Here is a 19,284-nt window from a genome sequence, read left to right on the forward strand (position 1 = left end):
GATATCTGACTGCTCCTTCTAAAACTGCTTGTTTAATTTAAACCCAACAGGCTAGATTCTTAGCTAAATTAAATCAGCCTAACTCCCGAGGCTTTAGTGGAGCGATGCCAGTTTACACAAGCTGAAGGTTGGGCCACCAGGCAAGACGGATAAACAGCATCTTTATTCCATTTTGGTGGAATAAAAGAGAAGTGGGGTTATTGTGGGTTACGTTGGTATAACAGAGCTCAGAATCTGGCCCAAACTGTTTTTTTGTATTGATATAGAATTTGATGGCTAACAAAAGATGAATGTCAGATATATTTAACTATTCCCCTAATCTACCATTCTCTCTATTGTACTAAATCAGCTGGGACAGAGGCTATGACCATTTGAACTAGCAAAGGGTCTGCTCCCAAGTCATTTAGTGTAACAGACTCTCCATCTCAGATGACTACAAATGATATGAATTCCAGCAATCCAGTCTGGAGATGATGGCCACACAGATCACCATGGCCAGAGCCTTATCGGAGAGAGACAAGGGTGCAATCTCCTAATAAGTGGAAAGAGAAGGCAGCTCTTGACACTGACACTGTCTGGTCAGTGAGTGTCATGGATGAATCCGCAGGATCCTCGAAGTTTTGCCCCACAATGACCAATGTGGTACAGATGGGAGGGAAGCCAGTGTCCTGGCTAGTTCTTCAAAGCACTTCCCCCCTCCTGGCCAGCATCATCGTGTCTTGCCAAGGGGTAATTTGAGCCAGTTGTTCTTCTTCCAACTGATGACATCTCTGTGACAGCTCTGGCGCCATCTGTGGAAAATGAGCTACAGCTGGATGTGACTGGAAGGCTGTTGCCAGAAGAATTCTGGCATCTCACTCTCACTCCAAGTAGTCGCATGTCGGTACTGAAGGGGATGGGGACAAGGTCGATCCCTGTCGGATTCCTCAGATGGAGTTGTCACTGTTCTGTCCTCTTGGAGAGGATTGATTGGAGCCTTTGTAGTTATGCCAACACCTTCTCCAGCTCCACCCAGAAAGTGGGCCAGCAGTTCCTTTTGCTCAGCTGTGTCAAAAACTGCAAGGAGGGCAAGTAGTAGGAGCACTGAAATATGACCTCTGTCCGTTGCCATGTGGAGGTCATCCAGTAATGCTGCTAGGGCTGTCTCCATGTTGTGACCTGGTCTGAAGCCCAGTTGTGATGTAGCCAAGGCAGTGGCAGATGTCACAGGTTATTGGAGCTTGGTTGTCACTGCTTTCTCAGCAATTTTCCCTAGAAATGGGAGAGGAGACATGGTCTGCATCAAGGATTGGGTTTTTGAGGTATGGTCAGCTCATGGCATTTTTCAATGGCGTTGACGGGTTCTCTTCTCTAAAGGGTTGATGAGTTCTGCTTGCTGCTGGGCAGATTTGTTCTTTGCTAGCTTTCATCATGCAGGAGAGGCAAGGGTCTGTTTTCCAGGTGGTGGTAGCTTATGCATTCTCACCGTGTCTGATAGGGCCAAACACAGTCAGGCATGGTAGAGCAGCTAAAGCCATCTGCTCTGATGTAGATTTTTTTGCTTCATGGAGTTCATCTGGGTGATGTTATCTGTGGAGTAGGAAGATAGCTTTTCACAGAGGCCAGTGCTTGTGTCCGACGTTTGCATTATGCAATTGGGTTGGTTAACCCTGTTTGCTTGGTATAAGGGCTCTGCTGGCTGTGCGTTTGTGGCTCCAGTGGCAGAGAAGGTTTGGCTTCTTTTACTGGGGCACTGCATTCCTAGTGGCTGACAAATGAGAGACGTAGGCATTCATCTGTCTTGTCTTGAGTGAAACCTTTGTGTGTGAAACCCAAGCCTTCCTCCTGAATGGTATATCCTGCTTTCACTGAAGTCAATGGGAAAACTTTCCCTGGATTCAGCAGAAGCAGAACCAAGCCTGTTAATTCCTTCTGCAGCATACCATCAAGTGAATCACCGCACCCATTGTCAAGAATGGTAGGGCTGAGATAGCCCTGTCTGAGGATGCTATCCAAGTATGGTGCTCCTGGGTGAGAAAGAGCACTCTCTCCACTCGGAAGGTGGGAACTACAGCTCTGGGAACGCTGTCATTCCATTAGGCTGATGGGTGAGAGCCAGGTTTCGCTTCATAGCCCCATCGCCCACTGTCAGCTTAAATTGCGAGGAGTGATATCAAACTACTTTTGAACAATCACCCTATAACTACAGCTGCATTGTAACGTATTTTTAAAGTTAGCATCTGTTGGAGAAATAGTTAATGAATGACAGCCATTGTCATTGCACAAACAATCCATTATTGCACCACACATTTGGAGTTTAAGATTTACATACAATATTTGAATGATTTGACAAATAAGGAAACTTCCATTTGTGGGTTGGGGGATCTGGCTTGGGCTGTATGGAGAACATTTTCAAAAGCACTTAAGTGACTTAATAGCCTAAGTCCCATTTTCACTTGACTTAGGGCCAGGTTTTTAAAAGGTATTTTGGGTGTCTATAGATTCAGACAGTGCCTAGAGGGATTTTCAAAAGCACCGTGGCAGCTTACTCATGAGTCATGAACCAGGGGATTTAGGTACCTAGCTGCTTTGGAAAATCTTACTAGCTGCCTGTCTGCCTAAATGCCTAGCCCTAAGCCACTTCTGAAAATAGGTCTTAGGCTGCTTAGTCACTTCAGCCCATCCCCTCAGTGGTATTCAGGTGCCTAACACCCATTGATTGCAGATGTAATTTGGTACTTTCAGATGAAGTTTGGTTTGTAAAGCAAAATCTCAAGAAACACCTTAGGCATGGATTTAACACCTGTGATACAGGAGGGCCAGGGAGCAGTGGGAGAGTGGTGGAAGGGAAGTATATAAGCCCATGGCTAATTAAGACATGGTTTCCTGTAAACTAGGGAGGGTTGCTACAGGTTATTTGGAGCACCTGTAGTCAATTAAGGCCCTGTTAGCAACCTAATAAAACCCCTTGCTTCAGGAAGTCAGGAGAGGAGGTCTGGAGCTTGGAAGTGTGCTGTAAGACTTGGAAGATCAGAAAACTGGAGTAAGGGAGACCCAGACCCCTCCCCCGCTTCCCTCCTTTACTACCTTCCTGGGCCACTAGGGCAGCCCTTGATGCCCCAAGAGCAGGGGCAAGGGGTGGCATCTTAGCCCCTCCACCAAGAAAAGCGCAGGACCCGCCATACTACATCGGCCATCTTATCACACCCTAAATGGAGAACATAAGAATGCATTTCCTCTGCTTTTTTCTTGATAAGATCTACAACATGAGCAAAACAATGTAGTATCTGGTGGCTTGACCCCGGGAAGCATGGAGAGGCTGCAATCTTCACTGAAGTCAGTGGATCAAACTCTGAGGTCCTCATACAACCTAGGCCTATGCGCAGAGTCTGCTGTCCCCCCATGCCCTGCAGAATGCACTAGAACCTGTGAGGGGAGAGTGGGCAGGGTGGGGGAGTGGGAAAAGGATCAAAATGTGCATAATTCCCCAGGAACCCTTCAGAGCTCAGGGAATAAGATGATGTAATCTCAGGCCATGTTATATCCCACCCCTCTCCTCTCACATTACCATGCCCTTTTAAGGGGTGGAAGAAACAATTGCTGGTGGTGGGACCTCTATCAAGGAGCTCCATTGGAGTCACTGGTGGGCTGATGGAGACCCAGAGCTGCAGTTAAACCATGTGGCAGCTGGGTGGATGGGTGAGGGACCTTTAAGGATCCTCGGAGCCCGTGGATGGGGCTTGCAGCATATTCCATAAAGGCGAGGAATGACTGGAACAAAATCTCCAGATGGAGAACCTCCTCTCCCTTTACGCATCTTTTAGTGGATTTCCCCTGGGGAGGGGCAGTTTCTACTTATTCCTTACTGAGGCTAATCCCAATGGCTTTGGAGGGAATATCTGGCCCCTCAGGAGTTTTGGGTACCAAGTATCTTTCTGAATCTATTAGGGCCTGATCTAAAGGCCATTCAAATCATTGGAAAGATTTTGCTGACTTCAGTGGGCACTGGACCAGGCCCCTAGTTCTCACGGCAGTCACATTCCCTGGGGACCTATTATAACCCTATAAGTTAGGGTGATGGCCCACCTTGCAGCAGTTGGCTTCAGGGATACAATGCAGCCTACTGGTCTGCAGACTAGACTGAACTCTTCCAGCCAAGAGGAGCTAGCCAAACTGCTTTTCACCCAGAAAACCATCTAAATAAAATACCTACTATTAAAAAGATGCATTGGCCTCTTTCCTCTGCAGTGATGATCTCAAAGACTTTTGCTTACTGATGCCAGAAAGTGAGTGCTGCTCTGTGCTATTGAAACTGAAGCTGTCTCAGAAGAATGTCTCTAGTAAGATGTCTACAACATCAAAGCAAATATGTTGTCTAGAAAACCTACAAACAGAAAAATCCAAAGGGGTGTTAAGCGGTTGGAAAAATTAGCTATTCTGTTAGCCACCCACTGGAAAGATCAATGTAATGTTCTTTGTCTAGATGGCACCTAATAATCTTAAGTAACTTGTGCCGTCAGGTCAGCTGAAAAAAGATTACGCAGCTGTGTTAACAACTGCTTTCATTCATCTGATAATCTGCTGAGACATCCGTGAGTTACACACACTGGAGTAACTGTAGGGTTTTAAAAGCCATCAGAGGTATATTTTGCCCAATTACACATAATAAGAATATCACAATTTAAAAAAAAAAAAGTTGCACCAATTATTATTAGAACGACATGCTGCTAAAAATGACACAAACTTAATTAAAATGCATTTAACATAGTGCCATGATTACAATATTTGGGTTGCAGCATGATCAGTCTCTTTTACTTGAGAAAGCTGTAATCTATAATTACCAAAGTAATTTACTGAAGCACTTAAAATATGACCATAACCATTTTAAGGAAGCTTTTATGTTGTCTGAGTCTTTCCGGTTGTATTGACTGGCTGCGTACTTGATCATATAATGTCCATGTACGTTCAATGGGAATTTAGTACTGAGATTTCTGGATCATAAAGTGTCAAATGGCCCAATCCTGCAACCCTTATCTATGTAATCGTTGCTCAAGTGACCAGTCAATGGGACTACACACATGACTCAGGACTGCTTGTATATATAAGGCTTTTCAGGAGCAGACCTAAATGGCAGAGGTCTGAAAACAAAGAATATTCAAGAGACAAAAATATGGTGAATGGAAAATAGCAGTTAGATGATAATGTGCTACTTTAGCAGTTAGCCAAGTCAGTGGAAAAATCCCACTGACCTTTTCGGCTCAGGCCTTGTGGATATAGGTTGGGGTATTCAAGGGACCTGAATGTTGTTAGACACCAGAATCCTAGTGAAATGTAATGCGAGGTAGGCTCCTAATTCCCTTAAACTATTTTGAAATTCCCAGTCTGATTCTAGTATGGGTTCTTGTGCATGGGCACAACTTTAATTAGCTGCACTTGAACATATAAGATCCATTCATGGAGAAAAAGCATCTGTCAATTTCCTAACTCGTATGTAGATGTTTTAGCACTGCAGTATGGTCTCAGTTGACTGGAATGAGAATTGGACGTATAGACTCATTTGGATATTTACAGGTTTTCACTCACAATATTTGTGCTCATTGATTTATTTGAAAAGTGCAGTTCATTTCTATGCATCGTAAAGGAGACCTGTTATATATGCAGATACTATCTGTTTTGACACAGCTAATCTTTGATTTCAGAGACCTCAGAGTCTCTTGGCTGGTATTATTCATGAAAAGTTTGAGTTGTGCAAACTTGATTCCAATAAAAATCATATGTGAAAAAATGATTTATCTAATGCTTTAAGGATGAGACTCACTCCTGTGCAGAAAATCTACATATGGCTTATGAACCACTTAAATTCCACTCAACCCTCAAAATTGGGCTGAAGTTGGACTTAAATGGTGCATAGATTTTGTGCTGTCCAGTACAGAGGGGTGAATTCTGTACTAAAAGAAAACAGGCTGAGGAAGTATTCTCTCTTTGATCCATTCCTGAGACTCCCATTGCAAATGTTGGCGGGAGCTCTGTGCGTGGTGGGAGAGGAGAATATATCCCTTACTTTGAAATGTGTTTTTCCTAGGATATGATTCTGTACTTTATTATTCTGGATTTTACTAGTGTCTAAAGTAGAACTTAGTGAAACCCCAAAGCAGATGAAACTCCAATGAGTTTTGTCTGGTTTCGACACAAAAAGCTAGAAAACGAGGCTCAGGTTCATTCTAAAAGGCCATGAACTTTAGCACACTTTCCAGTACAGTTAGTTTGGAGTTTGGAATTAAACACAAAACAGGAGCTTTCACTTTGGTTTCAGATATTTCAGACTGCACTACTTAACTAACGCAGGGCAAACATGAGAGGCCTGAACTCAAGCAGGTATACGTGATGGTTATGGGGCAAATCCTGCTTCTTTTACTTATCAGATAGCGTCAGTGGCAGTTTTCAGCAGCCAAGGAATGTGGTATCGGCCTCTAGACTTGTACTTGCGGTGCCAACTCCTGCCTGCTGCAGTCACACCTGTAGCCCCTTTGACTTCAATTGAGAGTTTTGGATGCCCAAGGGAGGCATGATCAGAAATAGTCTGTTATTAACTGAGGATCATAAACGATGTTTATATTATGGGCTTAAAGCCTTTGTAAGACTTTTAGCAAAATGAGACACAAGACAACAACTACAACGTTGGTGTAAATTGTCCAAGCTCCATTAGGATCTGGTCCCAAACCTTCCTTGTGCTCTTTGGCATAATATTATAAGCACATTCCCACTTTTCCCTTTAAAGAGAAATACTGGCAACATCTTGGTGAAGAAGCCCCTCCTTTCATTCATTTGTGATACAAAGCAGCTTACCCAGGCATCAGAAATCCACAGTGAAACAACTGCCTTATTACCAGGAGCTGCAAATATTACACAGAGGTGGCTCTGTACACACTGGGACCCAGATCTGAAAATTCCCTTTTCAGACTTAATAAGACAGTAATTTTGTGGTGACTCACTGATCAAATATATGAGATTTTGCTCTTTAAAAAAAAGCAAGGAGGGAAAAACACTTTCTATTTGGATTCCACTATAATGTTGCATTCATCATAAAAGCAAAAAAAACCAAAAACAAAATACAGAAGAAAAGGGCTGTTATGTTATTTACTTAGTTCCTTAGTAATACAAGACTGTTCTAGATGCTTTTTTCTGTAGTATAGTATTGTTAAGTGTCTAGAAAACATTCTCAACTAATGTTTCATGTTCTGTTCTATTCAAAGATGTACCGAAGCCTCACGCTGGAGGCTGGTATGAGATAGGGCAGCAGGAATTAACCGTACATCAGGGAATTTTTTTTGGAGATACCATTTTGTTGCTGTTGTGGGACTGCACCAAAATGGATGCTTCTTAATTTTATTGAAAACATTCCATTTACTGGTCATCAGGAACACAATGGGTGAAGAGTGTCATTAAACACACCCAACTCTGGTTTTGCCCATATCAGATCCATACATTGAGCTCCCTTCTAATCCTATAAGCTTCTGTTCTGTACATCCTAATGAGCTATATTTTGCCATCACTTTTCATGCAGAACTCTCATTGACTTCATCTGATGCGCCTGTTTGATTTTTCTTTCTGGTTTGGGATTGCTGCCTGCTCTTGAATCACAGCTAAAAAGGGAAAAATCATACAGTGCCTGCGTAAATGATACTGTATTTGAAACAAAGTGTTCAGGGACACATTCTCTCGCATTTGTGCGTTGCTACGGCATGATCCAAAGCCCCCTGAAAGATTTTCATTGACTTCTATGGGTGTTGGAACAGGTACCTTTACATGAATGGGTGCCATATACACACAGATCAAAGGCAAAATAGCCCCCATTTGCTTATCGTAGGTCACTCTATTACACAAAGAGGTTAGAGACAGTGAGACTATGACAGATCTAATCTCATACATAAATACACACAAGTGTGTTTTAAGAGCACTAGTGATTATTTATAATTGCACATAATTAATACACTTCGAGAGTGTTTTTATTTTTTGACTGAAGCAATTTGAACTTACCTCCTTGCTCATCCAACATAACCAAAGTCCTGATACCCGCATCTTTACTCTACATTCCAGTAATGGAAGCAAGATGAGAAGAGAAAGAGAGAGATCAGTGAGGGAACAATTAGCCCTAGATTTGGGATTTAGGAAGACAAAGGAAAAACAGTGAAAAGTATGGTAAGGTCATAAGGGGCTAGTTGAATAATTGGAAGCCTTCATATGAATGAATACCGTAATGGCAACTGAGAATTCTCCATGGTGCCATAAGCCACTTAGTACACATTGGAGTACGGAGCTACTACAAAAAAATGGAAAATACCAGGGATGCATTTGGAAATTAACATTTTAGACAACAGTCATTATCTTAACAGAAGGTTTAATCTTCAGGCTCCACAGGAGGCCATGTACACGTTGCAAATGTGCATTAATTCCCCAGGAGAAACTGGTAAAGTATGAGGACTGAAACCAACTGTATGAAACCATCAAGACATATTACTCTCCCTCACTATGTATTAGGAAACCTTTCAGAAAGCTGGCTAATACTCCAGATAAAAACAAGCAGTCCTTGGATTTATGACACAGCTGGTTCCTGAAAATGGCATTTTAAGTCAAAAACATTGTAATTTGAATGTCCCAAAGGAATAATGTCGGCTCGAGTGTCATAAAATCGAAACTGATTTTATAAAGTCGAAACGCGATCACAATTTATAAACGTTGTAAGTGCCATTCGTCGTAACTCTAACATCGTAAAGTCAAGGACTGTCTGTATGCATCATTTTTTGGCACAAAGGTTTAACAGATGTAGGGGCTGATCCAAATCTTATTGGAGCCAATGAAAAGTCTCCTGTTAACCTCAATGGGCTTTGGGTCTAGTCTGGAGAGAAATTTTCAAAACAACTCAGTGCTGGCCAACTTTGCTCGCAACTGAAGTAAATGGGAGTTTTACCATTGACTTCCAAGGGAACAGTTAGGCCAATGCTGAGCCCTTTTAAAAATCCCACCTAAGTGTACAAATGGCATAGTGCCCTTTACAAACACGGCTTTTGCCATTATTGTCATCAGTTTGGAAGGAGATAAATTATATTGTTGGTTTTTCACCCCTAAACTATACCATAGACCAGAATGGCATTTTTTTAATTACTAAGGATAAGCTAGATTCTTCCTGCTCAGTGCAATAATAGTCATTGTGTATAACTGAAGGTCTGAAAATGCTCATGTCTGTTGCATTTCAAGAGCAGAGGAAACAAGTTCTTTATGGCCCTACATTGTAATATTGACACATTGCCGGTAAATAAGGGCTGCCAGCAAGGGGCCCCATGCAACTATTTTCTGCAGTTTAACTGCCTCCTTGGTATCTATTAACTGAGCATCACAATACCCTGGTGAGGGAGATAAGGATTATTACCTCCATTGTGCAGTGGTATAAGGAAATTGAATTCCTTGCCCAGGATTCTTGCTGCTTTGTAGCGTGACGATTGGTGTCAGTTTTCAGCAAAGCCAGCCACTGCCAGGCTTAAAAATGCCAAATGCCGTGAAAAACATCCTTGCCAAATACTGGGCTGCACAGGCTGACCCTGAAGCCCCTACTCAGGTGAGACTGGTAGCGTGCATGGGAGTTGTGCCTGGAGAAATACTCCATGATTTGCATTTGGTGGCAAGTCCATCTGTTCAAATCCTTGCACTGAGGAAAATGAGTGCAACTTTCTTCTGCCTACCTGACCATAGCTGCCGTTTCTGTTGATCAAAAATTTCTCTGTTTATTATGAAGGAGGCCTGTTCCACAGGCTGCCACAGGGTTAATATAGAAGTGATCATCCAAGAATTTATTAAATGAGTGCACAGCGGATATATGTGTGCGCATTCCAGGCCTGATGCAAAAGCCACTGAAACTAAGAGGAAGGTTCCCGCAGGTTTAGATGGGAGCTGGATCAGGTGCTAGGTGATAATCTACTCATATCCCAACATTCTTTTATCATTTGTTTTCAGCTGTTTTTCTTCCACACACGACTAAATGGCCCACAGTTTCAAACGAGCTCAGCTCCCTTACGGGGACTTAAAGAAGAGCCAGATTTTCACCCAGCACTTCACAGCATGATGCTGTGGGTGTATCTACACCACAGGATGTGATTGCAGCATATGTTGTCATAAATGAGCTCCCTTTAATCTAGTTAGTTCACAAATCAATAGCAGCACAGGCTTCAGTGTGGGCTAGTCACTTCAGTAATTACCCAAGGTCCTGGATACAGCCTGTGCTGCTGCGGTACACGAGCTAGCTAGATTAAAGCAAGCTTGGATAGGTTTCCAGGTGCTGCGCTCACATTCCGGTTTGCAGCACAGACAGACAAACCAAATGACAGTGTCAGTTTGTTACAGACATCTCTAGCCAGATTTTCTAAACAGCTCAACGTCCAAGATGGGCTGAGCTTTTTTTTGGAGACCTCCTCATTGATTTTGGTGCAAAAACACAGATGAGTGTCTTCGAAAATCCTCAATATCAGCAAACTGAGGATTCATCTGAAAACGTGACATTCTCCTTGATTTAGAAGAATGAACACTCGCATTCACGTTAATGGGAACAGAGGGCAGTGTGGAGTGCTGTTGAAAATCCCATCCTAAAAAATAAAGGGCAAATGGGATTTTGGGTCATTAGAAAGTTTGTATAAGGAGGTGACAAACTAAACCACATGCTTCCAGGGTAAGTCTGACTTTGCCAGGTTTCAGCCCAGAAGAATATTATAGCAAGTGGGTCATAAACCTTGAAAACAGGTTTTTAGAATTGGAAGTGCTGCTGATGCTGGAGTGGGATAGCGACACCCCTGTAATTCCAGTTATGATTCAGAACCCAAAAATGCCCTCTAAGCCCACAAAAAACAACCACGAGAATCCCACATATGAGCCAAAATTCACTGTCGAGGTAAGAGGGTGAAACTCTGACAACATCCATTGAGTTGCACCCATTTATGCTAGTGGTGAAATTATCCTGGGTTTAAGGTCATGAAATTTGTACTTGTGTAATAGATGCATTTATAAAGACTCCAGGCACATTTCTATATCTCTTGCACAATGGAGCTCACATTCAAGGCAACAGGAGTTTTAGTTTCTTGATAAATGCAGGATCAGATTCTTGAAGTATCTCAGACCAGAGAGATATAGCCTATACACGGGACATGGGTCTCCTTTTGTTGAAGTAGCATAAAAGCAGGTTTTCCAAGTCTTGCTAACTAATTAAAATAGCAACTGTCTCTTCTCAGTAATACTTAGACTACTTTTGTTTTCCCATTGTACTTGAGAAAAGCATTTGGACCAACATGCTTTGCCATAGTATTATTAAAACTTGAACATTTTATATGTCTGGTCTTCAGAAAAATAAATCATCAACTCTTGGGCTTTTGTAAGGTATTGAACTGGTGGTTCTGGAGGCTGCAGTCCCTTGTTTATCCATAGGACAGGTACATCATGGGCAGCAGAAGGGCAATCTCCTCAATACATTTCTCAGCCCTGACTCTAGGAATGAGTAGTTTAGTCTCCATGACCACACAGTCTTGGGTCGCTGCTGGGAATGCCAAGATGCCAATTAGTGCAAATTGCCACAGTATTTTTTGCGATGTGGACATATATCCACTAAGGACTGGCCTGACACCACCAACACATTTCACATAAACCACCAAACAGCCATCAGCTGGTATTGACCAAAGTCCCTTTCACAAATGGAACTTCTATGGAGGCCAATTAGAGTTTTTTGAATGGAAAAACTATGTCATCAAGCACTTGAGCTGCATTTGAACTGGTTACTGATTAGTTAGAAATTAATTGCATTAATAGAATAGAAAACAAAAAATGTATAAGAGCAGTAAGTTCTTATTCTTCCATTACTCAGTACTGCTAAGCTCCAGCATTCTAAATACTAATAAAGTAGCCTTTTCATAAAGGTGCTCATTCAGCAAAGATTCTAAACCCATGCTTAACTTTAAGCATGTGAGTCAACCCATTGCTTGAAGTGAGGTGCATGCTTAAATGCTTTGCTGGCTCTATTTCCTGATTAGAAAAGTACAGTCTGAAGTGGCGCATGATTTTAAAATCTACAGGTAAAATTCTTCTCTTGGATATATCGTTATAAATCTGACATAACTTCAATGTAATCAGTGTAACCAAGTGCAGAATTTGACCCTGTCAGTGATAATGACATACACTACCCTCAATCTTTTGTAATGTTAACGATAGTTTTTTATTACAGTCAGATTCAAAGCCCACTGAAGTCAATGGAAAGACTCTTATTGACGTTTCCACAGCACTTTGAAGGTGAAATGCATTGGTATATAACTGCTAAATATTATCATTATATGGCTTAATTTCCCAAGGAGGGAATGATACTGGGAAGGACAATGCAAAACTATTCAAAAGCCCCATCAATCATTTCAGAAACAGAATGGCCCTGATTCTTCCTCGCTTTGCACCTTGTGCAGACATTAACACTTGTGCTAAGTGGCTGCAAAATGCACCTTTTCTGATATAGTGGAGGTCTACACACTTCTCCTTTGCACGGGTGCAAAAGACAACATAAGGTGCCAGGCACTGAGGAGATCTAGCCCAGAAAATATATCAGCTAGTGAATCAGAAATACAGCAAATGTTTTCCATACATTTCAGTAGATACATTGAAAAATAAATATATGCTTGATCATGACCAAATCCTATAGCAGACGTAAACACCCAGTTAAATAAAGAATTCTGTTTCAATCAATATGGCTTATAGACTTTGTTCTGAATAAATTAATGCAGACAGTTATCTACCAGGACAGGCTGACATTGCTAGCAGTTCACAAAGACGCTAAAGAAAAGTGTCAATACCCTAAAGACAAAAGTCTGGCTAACAAAGCATTTTGTAGCATTATAGTATATTTTCTCAGCCCCTTTTTCGAATTAGCAGTAGCCTTATGCAGTGCAGTGTTGTCTCTCTAGGTCTGAGTAAAGGAATTAATCCATTCCCTCACTACAGGAATTCACCTGATAGTCCAGAACATCAGCTGGTGTAAATCAGTGTAGTTCTACTGAAGTCTGTGGGCTGGATCCTCAGTGGGCAGAAACAGATATAGCTCCACTGAATTCAAGGCAGCAATGCCAGCTTACACCACTGAAGGATTTGGCCCTGCATACTTACAACTGACACCAAAATTCACCTATTCCAAGGCCAGAGGGACCATTGTGATCATCGAGTTTGACCTCCTGTGTAACACAGGCCAGACAATTTCTCCAAAATAACTGCTAGAGCAGATCTTTTAGAAAAATGTTCAATTCTGAGTTAAAAATAGTCAGTGGTGGAGAATCCACAATGATCCTTGGTAAGTTGCTCCAGTGGTTAATTACTCATCATCAAAAACTTACACCTTATTTCTAGTCTGGATTTGTCTAGCTTCAGCTTCCAGCCACTGGATCACGTTAGACCTTTCTCTTGATAGACTGAGGAGCCCATTATTCAATATTTGTTCCCCATGTAGGTACTTCTAGGCTGTAATCAAGTAACTTCCTTTAACCTTCTCTTTGTTAAGCTAAATAGATTGAGCTCCTTGAGTCTATTGCGACAAGGCATGCTATATAATCTTTTAGGATCCAGCTTCATTTTTTGGCAGATAACTTGCTTCCACAGAGCACTAAACTAAACTAAATAATATTCTTTCTTGACTAGGTGCCCAGTCCAAAGCCCAGTGAAATCAAAGGGATTATTGCAGTGGACTTCAATGGCCTTTGGACTAGGCCCTACATTGTCCAAAACATTACTTTATGTGGTGCTTGTTAGGCTACCATTGAGGAACATTCAAAATGAAGGAGCGATATCATGGGGAAACATTTCCCTATTACAGATGAAGGCATGTTAATATATATGAAAATCAGTTAAAATAGTGACCCTACATTAAACATCCAGCTTGAAATGGCATCATAGGATTATTCAATGAAACATTTATACCCTACAGTTTCCATTCTGAAATGTCAATGAGCTTAAATGTAAAACCAAATCTTATAACAATATGAGAAAATGGCCTCATTTGGTTTGGGGTTTACAAAGCAGCTCTTATGTCTGCATAAGAAAAGTGAATGTCCTTGGTTTAAGTTTAGAGGCAAGAGCAACAAAGGTGGTGTTGTAGTGGGAGTCTGCTGTAGACCACCAGACCAGGAGGATGAGGTAAAGGAGGCTTTCTTCGGATAACTAACAAAAGTTTCCAGATCACAGGCCCTAGTTCTCATGGGGGACTTCAATCACCTGTCCATCTGCTAGGAGAGCAATACAGCAGTGCACAGAGAATCCAGGAAGTTTTTGGAGAGCGCTGGGGACAACTTCCTGGTGCACGTGCTGGAGGAACCAACTAGGGCCATGCTCCTCTTGACCTGCTGCTCACAAAAACGGAAGAATTGGTAGGGAAAGTAGAAGTGGGTGGAATCTGGGCAGCACTGACCATGACATGATCATGGCAAAAGGAAGAAAGGAGAGCAGCAAAATACAGACCCTGGACTATAGAAAAGCAGACTTTGACTTCCTCAGGGAAGCCTCCCTTGGAGGCTAATATGAGAGGGAAAGGAGTCCATGAGAGCTGGCTGTATTTTAAAGAAGCTTTATTGAGGGCACAGGAATAAACCATCCCAATGCGCAGAAAGAATAACACATATGGCAGGCAACCAGCTTGGCTTAACAGAGAAATCTTCAGTGAGCTTAGACACGAAAAGGAAGTTTACAAGAAGTGGAAACTTGGACAGATGACTAGGGAGGAGTATAAAAATATTGCTCAAGCATGCAGGAGTGAAATCAGGAAGGCCAAATCACACTTGGAATTGCAGCTAGCAAGGGATGTGAAGGGTAACAAGAAGAGTTTCTACAAATACGTTAGCAACAAGAAGAAGGTCAGGGAAAGTGTGGGACACTTACTGAATGGAGGAGGCAACCTAGTGACAGACGATGTGGAAAAAGCTAATGTACTCAATGTTTTTTTTGCCTCAGTCTTCACAGACAAGGTGAGCTCCCAGACTGCTGCACTGGGCAGCACAGTATGGGGTGAAGTCCATGGAGCCGGATGCAATGCCTCCGAGGGTGCTGAGGGAGTTGGCTGATGTGATTAAAGAGCCATTGACCATTAACTTTGAAAACTCATGGCAACTGGGAGAGGTCCTGGACAACTGGAAAAAGGCATATATAGTGCCCATCTTTAAAAAAGGGAAGAAGGAGAATCCATGGAACTACAAACCAGTCAGTCATCGGAAAAATCATGGAACAGGTCCTCAAGGAATCCATTCTGAAGCACTTGGATGAGAAGAAGGTGATTAGGAACAGTCAACATGGATTCATCAAGGGCAAGTCATGCCTGACCAACCTGATTGCCTTCTATGATGAGATAACTGGCTCTATAGATATAGGGAAAGTGGTGGACTTTAGCAAAGCTTTCGATACGGTCTCCCACAGTATTCTTGCCATCAAGATAAAAAAGTATGGATTGGATGAATGGACTATAAGGTGGATAGAAAGCTGGCTAGATCGTCGGGCTCAAGGGGTAGTGATCAAGGGCTCAGTGTCTAGTTGGCAGCCGGTATCAAGCTGTAGAAGGGTGGGACCAGGGCTCAACCCTCCCTGAGGGCAGAGGGGAGTCACACCGGCTCACCACACTCTGTCGGCCCAGGTCCTGTCCTTTGCTTCCGGGCTGAGTGACAATGCCCAGTCCCTTGGGGGCTCCAGCCTTCTGCAGCAAGACGGAGAAACCACACACAATTAATTAGGTGCTCAGGCCCTTTGCTGCAAGGCAGAGCAACAACACACAGTTAGCTGGGAGCTCAAGCCCTCTGCTGCAGGGCTGAGCAACAACACACAGTTAGCTGGGGGCTCAGACCCTCTGCTGCAGGGCTGAGCAACAACATACAGTTAGTTGGGGGCTCAGACCTAGGTTTGGGTGGGGTACCAAACACAGTGGCAAAGCTCAGGCCCCTTTGGCTCAGGACTGAGCAAACAGTCTAGAAGCCCAGGCCCTGGGGCAGGGCGGGGCAACAAGCAGTTCAGGTGTATAAAGCCCAGGCCCTGGCTCAGGGCGGGGCAGCAAGCAACTCAGGCCCTTCAGGAGGGACTGAGCAAACAACCAGTCTGAATGGCTTCCTCAGGCTAGGGGGAGGGGGAGTCTGCCACCCCTGGAAGGGTGGCAGGGGGAACGCAGGCCCTCCCACTCCACTGCTTTCCAGCCCGGGGCCCTAGCAGCGGCAATGATTCACTACAGTCAGTGGGGATCCTGGCCGCAACACACTGATATAGGCTCAGGTATGTCTACAGCCTGACTGGGGTCGGCTATCCCCGGGCCACTTCCAAGCTCCCTCTCACTAGGTATCTGCCACCCGCCGGCGCTGTCCGGTGGGTTCCAGAGCATAGGTTCCTCAGGATACCGGGCAGCAGGAACTCCCGGCCATTCCTCTGTGTACCAGGCATGGGGTGGCTCAGGCGGCTCTTCTAGATGCCGGGCATTGGGAAGCGCAGGCAGTTCCTCCGGGTACCGAGCACAGGGCAGGGCAGGCCAGCACTCCTCCAAGTACCGAGCACGGGGCAGGTCAGGCCAGCGCTCTTCCGGGCACCGAGCACGGGGCAGGTCAGGTCAGCACTCCTCCGGGTACCGAGCACAGTGCAGGCTGGGCCCGGCGGGAGCTCGGGCACCAGCGTCTGTCCTCTCCGGCAGCCTCCTTCCAACTGAGCTCCGGGGCCAGGCTTTTATACTTCCTGTCCCACCCCTTGACTTCCGGGGGGCAGGGACAGGTGGGGGTGGCTCCGCCCACTGCCGCGCCTGTTCTCGCTTGTCCCTCTCTGGCACGGCGGGGAGTGAGGCCTCCTCACTACACAAGTGGAGTGCCCCAGGCGTCGGTCCTAGGGCTGGTTTTGTTCAACATCTTCATTAATGATCTGGAGGATGGGATGGATTGCACCCTTTGCAAGTTTGCAGATGACACTGAACTGGGATGAGAAGTAGATATGCTGGAGGGTAGGGATAGGGTCCAGAGTGACCTAGATAAATTGGAGGATTGGGCTAAAAGAAATCTGATGAGGTTCAACAAGGACAAGAGTCCTGCACTTAGGCTGGAAGAATCCCATGCACTGCTACAGGCTGGAGACTGATTGGCTAAGCAGAAAAGGACCTGGGGATTACAGTGGACAAGAAGCTGGATATAAGTCAACAGTTTTCCCTTGTTGTAAGAAGGCTAATGGCATATTGGGCTGCATTAGTAGGAGCATTGCCAGCAGGATCGACGGAAGTGATTATTCCCCTCTATTTGGCACTGGTGAGGCCACATCTGGAGTATTGCATCCAGTTTTGGGCCCCCCAGTACAGAAAGGATGTGGACAAATTGGAAAGTCCAGTGGACGACAGTGAAAGTTATCAGGGGGCTGGGCACATGACACAAGGAGAGGCTGAGGGAACTGGGGTTTTTTAGTTTGCAGAGAAGAGTGAGGGGGGATTTGATAGCAGCTTCAACTACCTGAAAAGAGGGAGTTCCAAAGAGGATGGGACTCAGCTGTTCTCACTGGTGTCAGATGGCAGAAGAATGAGCAATGATCTCAAGTTGCAGCGAGAGAGGTCTAGGTTGGATATTAGGAAACACTATTTCACTAGGAAGTGAAGCACTGGAACGGGTTACCTAAGGAGGTGGTGGAATCTCCTTCCTGAGAGGTTTTTAAGACCTGGCTTGAGAAAGCCTTGGCTGGGATGATTTAGCTGGAGTTGGTCCTGCTTTGAGCAGGGGGTTGGACTGGATGACCTCCTGAGATCTCTTCCAACCCTAATCTTCTATGATAAGCTGCTAAGCAATTTCTTCCTGGGATTTCTGCAGTACTGATCTTGTTGATTTATTTTTCTCCTTTATTTTATGGCTGGAAACCATCTCCCCCCATCCCCTATAATAATAACTGATTTTCTCCAAAGGCCAAGCTGGTTTCATTTGGAAACCATGGAAGAAACATTGCCTTTTCCCTACTGGGTTATTCTGTATTTAACTATTTAATCAGCCCAGGGGTGAAAAGTGGGAACTGGAAAACATGAAGGATTGCTGGCTCCAAATTGTGCATGACTATAACTTAGTTCCAGTCCTTCTGCCCCCATTAATTGCTTTTTTGGGGCATAAACCCCGCACAGAAGCACTATAAAATATATAAATCTATGGCACATTATTACAACAGCAGAGTGTCTCAAACTTAGCTTGAATAATCGCTGATTATTAGATATACTACATGTTCTGTGGGTGTTGTCAGTCTCCAGTCCATATCATGGACGAGACTTTATAATTGCCCTGCCAGAGGGTAGCTGCGCCGCCCCAGAAGCAGACACGGGATGAATGGTGTCTCACTCACAGTCCCCTTCTTGCTTCTGCCATTGCTCCAGGGTGGGTAGCAATCTGCTCCTGGCAAAGAGCGTTATAAAATATAGACCAGTAATGCCCTTCTTTCTGTTTCGCCTTGGTGCATCTCCCAACAGGTGCATTCTGTGCTTGCCCCTCCTTGCCCATCTGCACAGGGAGTGGATGTGAGTGACATCCAAACAGAGGTTGTTATCTATGTCCCATGCTGCAATGCGGATAGCCCATGCAAAGCAGTAAGGGAATGTTCTGCACCCCTACAGGGTATCAGAAGGGAAAGTCTCAGTCCTAGGTATCTGGAATACTACTTAGAATTACTAAGACAATAAGTTCTCTAAGGCAAGTAGTGTCTTCTTGTTACATGTTTATACAATGCCTAGCACAGTGGGGCCATGACTGGGGCCCTCAGGTGCTACCATAACACAAATAAAGTATATTACCACTGCGACAAAAATATAGATAGATTTATTTTCCTAAATAAGAATATCAGATTGATCATATCAAGAGAATATAATCAAGAATCTTTCACTGAATGCTATAATTTGTTTTTCATTCCTAAACATTAGACAAGTTCAATGAAGCAAGTTGAATTCAATTATAATTGGATTTTTGTCTCTTATTAAATCAGTCTAGTGCAAGTTTGAGTTCAAATGCACATGCCCTACATCTATTCAACTTAGCTTGCTAAAACACTGCAATATTTTAAAAATATCTGGAAATGGGGTCAGAGTAACCAACCAGCTGTTAGACTGTGGTAAGAAATCTGAAAGGCCTTCTGTAGTCACCTTAATGGAAATGATGCTCAGATTACTGTGAGAGATTTCTCCTGATGTTTCAGACTAACCAGTGCTATATTTAGAAAATTCTTTGACTGAATGGGAAGCTCCTGTATAAAGACGAATAAAAAAGACAGATCCTG

General features: G+C 43.7%; 1 protein-coding gene across 2 annotated transcripts in view; it reads right to left on the bottom strand.

Moving 5' to 3' along the window:
• Positions 1-19,284, bottom strand: part of SNAP25 (synaptosome associated protein 25) — a 97,638-nt gene that overhangs the window by 17,614 nt on the left and 60,740 nt on the right. For both annotated transcript variants that reach the window (XM_032800132.2, XM_032800131.2), the window contains exon 4: positions 8,017-8,065. In XM_032800132.2, coding sequence (XP_032656023.1) covers positions 8,017-8,065 — 49 coding nt within the window. The remainder of the gene's footprint in view (positions 1-8,016; positions 8,066-19,284) is intronic.

Source organism: Chelonoidis abingdonii, chromosome 3 (genome assembly GCF_003597395.2).
Source record: "Chelonoidis abingdonii isolate Lonesome George chromosome 3, CheloAbing_2.0, whole genome shotgun sequence".
Classification (NCBI taxonomy): domain Eukaryota; kingdom Metazoa; phylum Chordata; order Testudines; family Testudinidae; genus Chelonoidis; species Chelonoidis abingdonii.